This window comes from Carassius gibelio, chromosome B4, assembly GCF_023724105.1.
Source record: "Carassius gibelio isolate Cgi1373 ecotype wild population from Czech Republic chromosome B4, carGib1.2-hapl.c, whole genome shotgun sequence".
In the NCBI taxonomy this organism is placed as follows: domain Eukaryota; kingdom Metazoa; phylum Chordata; class Actinopteri; order Cypriniformes; family Cyprinidae; genus Carassius; species Carassius gibelio.
The window spans coordinates 9525412-9535145 of NC_068399.1; the positions used below are offsets into that span (position 1 = coordinate 9525412).

The 9734-nt window shown below is 38.0% G+C and overlaps 1 protein-coding gene across 3 annotated transcripts in view; it reads left to right on the forward strand.

Annotated features, from left to right (window-relative positions):
- The window catches only part of LOC127956431 (IQ motif and SEC7 domain-containing protein 3-like), a 115679-nt gene extending 106738 nt beyond the window's left edge, over positions 1-8941 (forward strand). For 2 of the 3 annotated variants that reach the window (XM_052554309.1, XM_052554310.1), the window contains exon 14: positions 5659-8941. In XM_052554309.1, coding sequence (XP_052410269.1) covers positions 5659-6129 — 471 coding nt within the window. In that variant the 3' untranslated portion in view covers positions 6130-8941. The remainder of the gene's footprint in view (positions 1-5658) is intronic. The other variant, XM_052554311.1, reaches the window with a different exon arrangement.
- Positions 8942-9734: the final 793 nt, after the last annotated feature.

Sequence of the window (9734 nt, forward strand, 5' to 3'; positions counted from 1 at the left end):
GGTTCAGCAGACAGCGGATAGAAGAGATTAGAAATTATATATAAGCTTTCCATTTTAGTGGAGCATTTCAACAAAGTCTATGCATGCATAAAAGTAAAACTATATAAAAACAAATTCATCAGTTGAAATAAACCTGAAATAAAACAAAATATATTTATTACAGTTCAGAGTAAAAAGCATTAATAGGTGCTAAAATGCATGCTAATTGGCAATTAGTTGTTAGTGAGAATTGGTTCTTTAAATAAAGTGTTACAAAGAGAGAGAGAGAGAGAGAGAGAGAGAGAGACCCTTATTTGTTCTAAATCCACCAGCCCTGTCTGCATGTTTTGCTTAGCAGGCAAATTTCAGTTCTGCTATCATTAGATGTAGCACATTAGTGGACTGCTCATAGCCTGAACATGATCAGAGTGGCAGCGACTTCCTGTCTGGCACTGAAAACCCTCACCTTAATCATGCCACATGTAAATGTCAGCACCCTGCGAACCCCTGAAGGGCACGGGCTGTCGGAACACATCGCAGGCAGCAGAGGGGTCAGAAGAAATGCCAGCCATATCCGGAAAGAGTAAGAGGGAAAGAGAGAGAGAGAGAATCAAGGTGTCCAACTACTATAGACTAGTTGAGCCACCTTCCTGTTTAAACATGGCAGTATTGCTAGCTGGACAGAGGATGTAAGGCTGGAGGGACATGACCTGAAAAGTGTGCCAAGATGGACACAGACATTGAGAAGAGAAGGAAAAAATGGCAGCTGAAGTGTGCTGGAGGGTTGCTGAGCTTCAGCATACTCACTTTTATGTAGAAGGCATTAATATTTAATAATTTAACAGCAGTTTGCAGTATGTCATTTACAGGGCCACCATTAGTGGGGTGAAAGGTGGTGACGATTATAGGGGCCAACGGCTGAGTGGGGGCCCCTGGCGATCTCGACCATCTGGCTGTGGCCAGCCTAAAAAGACGATCAGGGGTGCGTTTCCCAAAAGCACAGTTGCTAACCTGTTAGCAACTTGGTTGGCAATGGGAAAATGTATTGCAGCCAACAAAGTTGCTAACTTTGCCAAGGACAGTTGATGGGCCACTGCAGCGTTTTATCACAAAAGCTTATAATTTTCAAGTTTTTAAGCCTTGCCACTTGCCAATTTAACATTTAAAAGAGTGTAAAGCATTCAAACACAAGACGTGGAAAAGCTAAACTGAGTAGTTGGTTACTCGCGCGCTGTGTTTTGGTGAGCACACAGACAGCCGCAATTTGTGGACAGCAACATTGAACCGAGCCCTCCTTTGCGAAGTTATCCTCGAAGTTCCTCCTGCACCTGAACAAACAAATACAAATCGCAGTTTAAACAAACAGAAAAGGATGTGAAAGAGCCCAATTCAGCACCCGCGGTATTCTGGTGTTCAGGACTTACGCAGACTCAGAGACGTGTCTCAAAACGCTTGAACTTGCCTCTTTTTGCTCTACCGACAAATACATACAAAATATAACAAAATACCAGTCTTGGAAAGTATGTTCGAAAAAAAACTGTTGGTTATGTCTTAAGTGAAAGTAAACAGTTGGGAAAAAATTTAATGTGTATTATATTGTATGCATTCAATGTCTCTTAAAGTGACCACGCCTAATTTAGCTACTAGCTGCTGTAATCTTAATCCAATAAAATGAAAGAAAGAAAACCACTCACTGCTCTTGACTGAATTACTAGTAGTAGTTTCAACAAGTATTAATGCAGTCAAACCAACAATTACTAAATGTATTGTTTTACTAGTAGGTGAAGGACAATATAATTCATGTGAGTATATCAAAATAAACCGAACTGTGACATATTATACCCCAAAATTCTTCATACAGTGGAGTACTAGTGTAATTGCTAAAAAAAATAAAATAAAAAAAATAAATGGGACCAAAAATTATTCAGGAACTTTGACCTCACCATGTTTGGCTTACGTGTTACATTTTCTCCTTAAATTACCAATGCAACATTCAACAAAATTAAGTTTTGCTCGGTGATTGTTCAACAAAGTATTGATAGTGGTGTAAATACTGTCATACTAACAGTTGTCTGCAATGCATAGTCTTTTCTTTTTTTCAGGGCTTTATGGATTCATCAGACAAATTGAAATGTTAAAAGCTTGCACCTACAATTAGCAAATTGTAACATTGGTCACACTTTATTTTAAGGTCCAATTCTCACAACTATCAAACCATTAACTAATGACTGTAACAAAGCTAGTACATCAGGAAGAAGGAGGCGGGGACCGGCGTACATTTAAACAAAACTGTAATAATAAAATTAACACAAAGCTGAAAATAGCGTGACTGCTGCACACAAACAGAACCAAAAAAACATAAAATAGTCCAAGCCTAGTCCTCTCTCGCCTTGCACAATCGTCACCCCTCCTTTTATCCTTCCTGAGCTGCTCCATGGGACTCCAGTGGTGCAGGTGTCACTTATCATCATTAACTCCACCGGCCTCGCTCTATTCCCCCAGCTCTCGGCACGCCCAACTCGTCACAATGACTTTTGCCTCAATAAACTTATAATTAGCTTTTTTAATAGTAAGTAAGGTAATTTAGGTTTAGGTAGGATCAGGCATGTAGTATTTGGTCATGCACAATATGTGCTTTATAAGTACTAATAAACAGCCAATATGTTAATAAAAGGCATACTAATAAGCAACTAGTCAATAGTGAGAATTTGAACCTATACTACAGTGTTACCTGGAAATGTTTTATTAATGTTTAATTAATTCAGTAAGGTGAGCAGTATGCAAGTTAAGTTATTTGTTTTGAAAAAAAAATGAAAAAAAAATACCGTAACTGAGGAAAAGACAAACTATTCTAAAGTACATTTTCAAAATTACACATCAAACCACCAACTTTTGGCAGCTTAAACACATGAAACCTAAAATAAAAATAAGCCTTATCAAAGGAATTGGTTCTGGAAGTTTATTTTCCTTCAATTTTTCCCAAAGTGATTTTTAACGTTATTCATTAAAGGGTTGTAAGCCATGAACCAAGCAAACCAGTTATGAGGTAAATCATAACATTACAAACTTTTAATTGAAGCAAAAAAAATATTTCAATTTCTTTTTACTTATGAGCTTTAGGGCGTGATTTATGTAGCAGGGCAAATTAGCGTGAGAGAGACTCAATGTGCAAATTAAAGAATGCAGACGCATACAGATCATGTTCAAAATTAACAACACAATTTACTATAATCATTGCGAATTAGCATAATGTCACAAACAAGCAAAGATAATAATCAAGTATCAAGTATGGGCCATTTATTAACATTATAAGTGCGAAATGGCTTAAGACTTGCTTTTTTGGGCATTAAACAATGGCACAAATACCAGTAAATTGACTGCCACAAACCTTAGTAAATCACTATGCATGATTATTTTAAACTATAAATTTGCTTCTAAAAAGGGAAACTCCTGCAAATGCATATGCAGTAAGGTAAGTCAACATGCCATAGGATTAACAACCTCAAAACACATAGTAGGTAACATAATTTATGGTTTAAAAAAATCTATTTTCTTATGGAGAATATTAATGAACTTTTAAACATAAAAAAGATAATGTTTTTACTTCCAGAACCCGACCATTGTACTTAATTTCCTTACTAGAATCTTATGATGTCGCCAACAATTTTTTTTTAACCCAAATTAAATCCCTCCAGTCTCAGACAAAGTGGTGCACCATCAGTCAATTTGCTCACTATCACCAACAATCAACCAAGAAGATTGATTCAGAGGAAAGTGCCCTCACTTTAGCCATCAAGCCAACCCTCAATTGCCAGTATCTATCCTGAGACCGAACTAGATTAACTAACTTTGAGCTATGAACTATGTTCATCACTCCTCAAAGACATCAAAACCGGAGGCAGTGGAAGTATCTCACAGACAATTGTGGATATGTGCCATTATTAGAGCCTAGGAGACGATTAGGAAGAGAGAGAGGGAGTTGTTGGCAAATCCAGGCAAACTCTGGTTTAAAGGGTTAGTTCACGCAAAAATGAAAATGCTGTCATAAATTACTCACCCTCATGTTATTCTGAATCTGTAAGACCTACATTCATCTTCGGAACACAAATTAAGATATCTTTGATGAATGAAATTAAATGTTTTCAGGGTCTCCAAGGATATTAGTAAAACAGTCCATGTGACATCCGTAGATCAACTTAAATTGTGTATAAAAAGTATTCTCGTAGCTTCACAAAAAGAAAACAAAAATTAGATAATTTATTCAATAATAAAAAATGTAACACGTTCTCCTGAACATAAACAATGCTGATTATGCATTGAATATGTTTTACGCTACTCTCAAAAATGGCGGAATATGGTAACTCGAGGAGAAGAATTGTTGAACAAATGTTTATTTTTGTAATATTTGCGCACAAAAAGTATTTTCATAGCTTTGCAAAATTTGAAGTTGGGCCACTGATGTCACACGGACTGTTTTATCAATGTCCTTATACATTTCTGGGTATGGGAACATTTCAGTCTAAGGGTCAAAGAGCTCTGCTGTGGAGGGCCAGAGAGCTCTCCGATTTCATCAAAAAGATCTTAATTTGATGAAGATAAGCGAAGGTCTTATGGATTTGGAATAACATGACGGTAAGTAATTAATGACAGAATTTGAATTTTTTGGTGAGCTAACCCTTTAAAACAATACTTCACCCAAAAATGAAAATGTTATGTTTATCTGCTTACCCCTAGGGCATCCAAGATTTAGGTGACTTTGTTTCTTAAGTCTGTCAGTCATATAATGGAAGTGAATGGGAATCACTGAATGTCCGAACTGTCCTGAGCATGTTTGCTTCTTCTTCTTCAGCTGGCATGTGACGTGTCTTCCTCTTCTTTTTGCTTTACTGTATATTGCAGACTTATAAGTGCATTACTGCCACCTATCTCTCAAATGGACCATTGACATTGATTGTAGATAGAGTGTCAATTGTCTATTTGAGAGATAGGTGGCGGTAATGCACTCATAAGTCACATCAATGTATGGTCACAAGCTACAGGGTTTAATTTGGTTTTGTTTGTGTATGTTTTTTAGACTCTCAAAGCTGTGATTCCCATTCACTTCCATGATATGCCTTACTGACTGCAACAGTTTGAGTTAAAAACCTTTGTTTGTGTTCTAATGAAGAAACAAAGTAAGCCGATAAATATAAAGTTTTAATTTTTGGGTGAACTATCCCTTTAAGTCCCGAACCTTATGAGAAAAATTGATGGCATGCTTTTTTGCATTGATGGCAGTGTGTCGTCTGTAGTTGTCCAATTACCCCCCTTCCCATTGTTTAACCTGTCCCACCCTTTCTCGTCTCCCTTCTTCCCTGAAGTGTTCTTCATTCTCTATCCCCGTAATGCTCTAGTGGTTTCCAAGGGAGACACAGGGGCCCTCAGTGTCCTCTTAATAACCACCACGCACCTTATAGTCACAAACACAAGGTCCCCGAAACCCTTCACATCTGCATACCCGATTCCAGCTTCCCACCCTCTTTCCGAGTCACAAGACACCGAGCAAACCCCTTGTGCCACGTCCACAGGCAACACTTTGCGCATGTCTCTTGTGATGTGTGTTCACCGGAGGGCTGATGGCAGTAGAAGGAGAACAGTCTTATAACATATGATGCTATCTCTGACTGTTTTCTAAACTAGGTGTCAATTCACAACAGGCTTCAGACGTACCAGCTCAACGCGGCACCGCAGAGCCCTGAGAGCACCGCCCTTCTCAACCGCCAGAGGGAGCTCTTCCAGCAGCCTCCATTGCAATGCGCCAGCCCCACACCCTCACACTCCTACCAGCCCGTGGCCCTTGCCGAGATACGACCCGACACGCTTATCCAGTGCCAGCAAATCGTCAAGGTCATCGTTTTGGACCAAGGCGGTCACGGACGCATGGAAGCGTACCTCAGCCAGAGCCCCACTCATCACCAGCTCATCCAGTCTGTCGTCTCCACACCAGTTCGCGCACCCAATGGCGGAGGCAACCAGGGGGGAAACAATGATAGTTCACAACCTCCCTTGCCTCCACCTCCACCACCATATAACCACCCACACCAGTATATACCCCCTGATCCCCGCCTTGCACTGCAGAGGACCCCAAGTGGCTCTCATAGCCTGATGTAGAGTTCAAACTGATAACTATAAAACACTCCAGGCGCACTTTTGAGAGTATTTATCTACATATGTATATATATAAAAGAAATATAATGAAAAAATGCTGTCTATATGCATATATTTACGGTAAGAGACATTTCTTGAATTTGCAGATATATGAAACAACCAATAAGAAAATACAATTTACCTACTTGCTGTGTATTTTGAAATGTTATGTAGTTTTAACAAATTTCTATAACATTTTTCGTCTTTCTGGACACTCTCTGAGGTTATATCGTTGAGTACTTGTTCTTGACAGGATTTCTCTGGTGCATTTTCTTATAGACAAAATGATTTCACGAAAAATTTGGCACCCGACAACATTCGTTTCAATTCCACCAACACTTGCTTTTGTGTGGGAGCTTGTATTATGTGCAAAATCACCCTTTTTGGCTTTTATTATCCTACTGATGAGTCTATTTAGTGTGTGTGTGTGTGTGTGTATGCTTTTGACTGGAAAATGATATACGTGCCAAAATGAGGACTCCTTCCACCGTGGACTTTTTGCCCTGTTGGAACGCTTAGGGCTAGAGCAAACATTTGTGCTTATATCAGCGATCATTTAGATTTCCTCTAGGTACATAGACATTAAAAAAAAGAAAAAGAAAAGAAAAAAGAAAACCTTTTAAGCGGTACCATTAGCCACAAACTGTTTCTTCCCCCACTTCTTATGTGGCCGATGTTGTATTCCTGTGAAATGTGAATTACTTCCAAATCACCTGTCTTTGAAAGCGTCTTTTATGTCACTAATTTTAATGGATATACATAAATTGAGAATGTAGAAAGTATTGAGGCTTTTTCACATGACTCACGTCAACATTCCCCAATGTGTTGGCGCACAGGTCATACGTTACAGCATGACTCTCAGAATTAAGATGATTTAAACTTTGACCTCATTTGCTCCTGATCTTTTGAAATATAACCAGTGAGTATCAGAAAATTTGCATGACTTATCTTCATGTGAGCAGTGCTAATGCAGAAATGAAAACAAGAAAGATGAGAAACATTGTATAATACAACCTCAAAAGGCATATCTTGACTTTTTTTGGGGGGGAGGGGTATTTATCTGCATGTGCTGCCTCAATTGCTATAGTACCTTGGCATAAACATTACAAAAAAATGGATTCGATACTATTTTTTGATGCCACAATGTTACCAGCGGACTTCCACAATATGGTATTCTTCAGCACTTCATTGCTTTTAAAAAGTGATTCAGAGGACTAAATTGACTCCAGTTGACTGATTAAGAATAAATGGCCAGTTATGACTCCCCTCACCATGGTTTGATCATCGCTATGGCTATATTATAGGCAGCCTTGATCTCTAGAAATGTATATAGCATGAACTTTTTCAAAAAGTACTCCCATTCTATGAAAAGCATCAATTGGATAAAAGTGAATGAAATAATTACATTAATTTTAGATGCACATGGCACTAAATCAGTTCATACAGAGAACATTTAATCTTGATTTTGGGTGGTTAGTGAATGAGACACACAATGTTGCCGTTGTGCTAACTAGGTAGTGAAATAGCTAAAATGCCAGCAGTCTGATGTAGCGGTGCAAAAAGTGGGACTTTTATCCTGTTTAAAGCTCAAATATGTGTTATTTCCACCATTGGCTTTCACTAAGTTCACTATTTACTACTTAGCAACCTCGTAAATATTCTTTAGTTTTTCAAGTTCAAAGTTGTTTTAACGCCCTGACATGAGTCATGTGAATGGACCTTTAATATGTGGCAATGTATCATGGCTCAATGACAGAAAAAAAGAGCCAGTCACAGCTAGTGAATGGTTATTGTTCACATGCTCAGGAATTTCAGAGAGTACCTGAAAGAAGACTGAGATCTTTTAATGCTTGTACTTGAACTTTATGTAGCAACTTGGAACATATAAGGCCTTTGGGAAAAGGCCACTTGATCCCAGCAACCATCTTTGGACACAATATGTGTTTGTCTGACTTTCTGTGAAAAGATGACAGAATGTGTCATCACTGTCATCACATGACTCAGACAATGTAACATGGTCTCATAGTGTTATTCCTTCATCAATACCCACAACTATATAAAACACCCAAGAGACACCCTTCAGCACCATCCAACTATCTCTGCCGTTTGACTCCTAAAACTCTGAAGCTTTTCGAGAGCCAAGTGACACTTGAAACATCAATTGAGATGCACATTGTTGGCACAGAACACTTTAACATGAATGTCTGTCTGGTTTGGTCTGATGTTATCAGCTGAATGGAGAACTGATTAATGGTTTATTTTTTATTTAGCTTGTATGTAGCTATCATATATCAGCATATAAAGCAGCAATGAATTAGCTCTGAAAAATGTTATCTACCCACAATCCAGCCATTTTTTAATAATGGTTGTCATCAGCATACAGTAATTAAAGTCAACATGAAACATAATTCACCACTTATTTTGCATCCATGGAATAGTGGAGCCAGACATAAATTCTGGTTTACCAGCAATCCAAGGGACGCGGAGGCCAAAGATCATATTACGCCTCGAGAGCAAATCTGACATTGCCTAAAAAGCTATTTGGCTATTGCCACTCACAGCCATGGTAATATTACCTGGCAAAAAGAAAAGCCAATTCAGTGGCACAGATGCCAGGAATGTGTATTAATTTGATTTCATGTTGACTTTAAAATTTAAACTAGGATTTATCGTAACACCATTGGCGTGTCATAAGTAGCTGTGTGTCCTATTTCCTCTGTTTCCTTATATGATTGTTTCATAATTATATTGCTGCTGTTTGGAGCTCCCAATCTGATCTTTGTTTCCTCTTCTCATTGTGTCTTTATTTCCATGTATGGTGATGATTTAGGATGACTGACACCAGGTGCTTCATATATATTGGTGAGAAACTCAACACATGAGTCGACTGCACAACCTGGACATCAACAAATCGCATATATATACATCTCTTCTTAAAATCTGCTCCAAAAAACCACGAACTGCACATCCTGTCCCAATTAATGAATATTGCATCCTTTTGTTTCCATACGTTTAAGGTAATAGTTGGAATTATGTCATTATTTAATCTACTTCATATCGAAGCCTGCCGTGTGTCATAGTAAGAAATTAAATACAATTCTGACTTTGTGTGACAGAATTACCATGTAATATCTCACAATAATTGTTACTTTATTCCTATTTTTCCATCAACCCAAACTTATACGAAAAATGTGCATGTGACAACATTTCTAAAAATGTTATTAGGTTGCTTCTTTTATGTTTTGTGGCACTTTTAAAGTAAAATGTCCAGCACATAAAATTTTCTGCGAAACAGATGAACAGATGTACAGTGAGTGGGGCTAAAAGGTTAATGCTCTGTCGCATTTGGAAATAACATACCACCTTTACTGAACTCTACTAACAATCTAACTTATAGTGTACAAACATAAGATAACAAAGCTTTCCTTTAAGCAACCATGCCAGTTTAGCTTGCTCCTACTAGTCTTTGAGCTCTTTTATCAACAGGCATCAATGACTTGTGTTTAACATAATATAGAAAACGCCCAAAAAAACCACACACAGATATACAAAAAAAAAAAAAGAAAAAG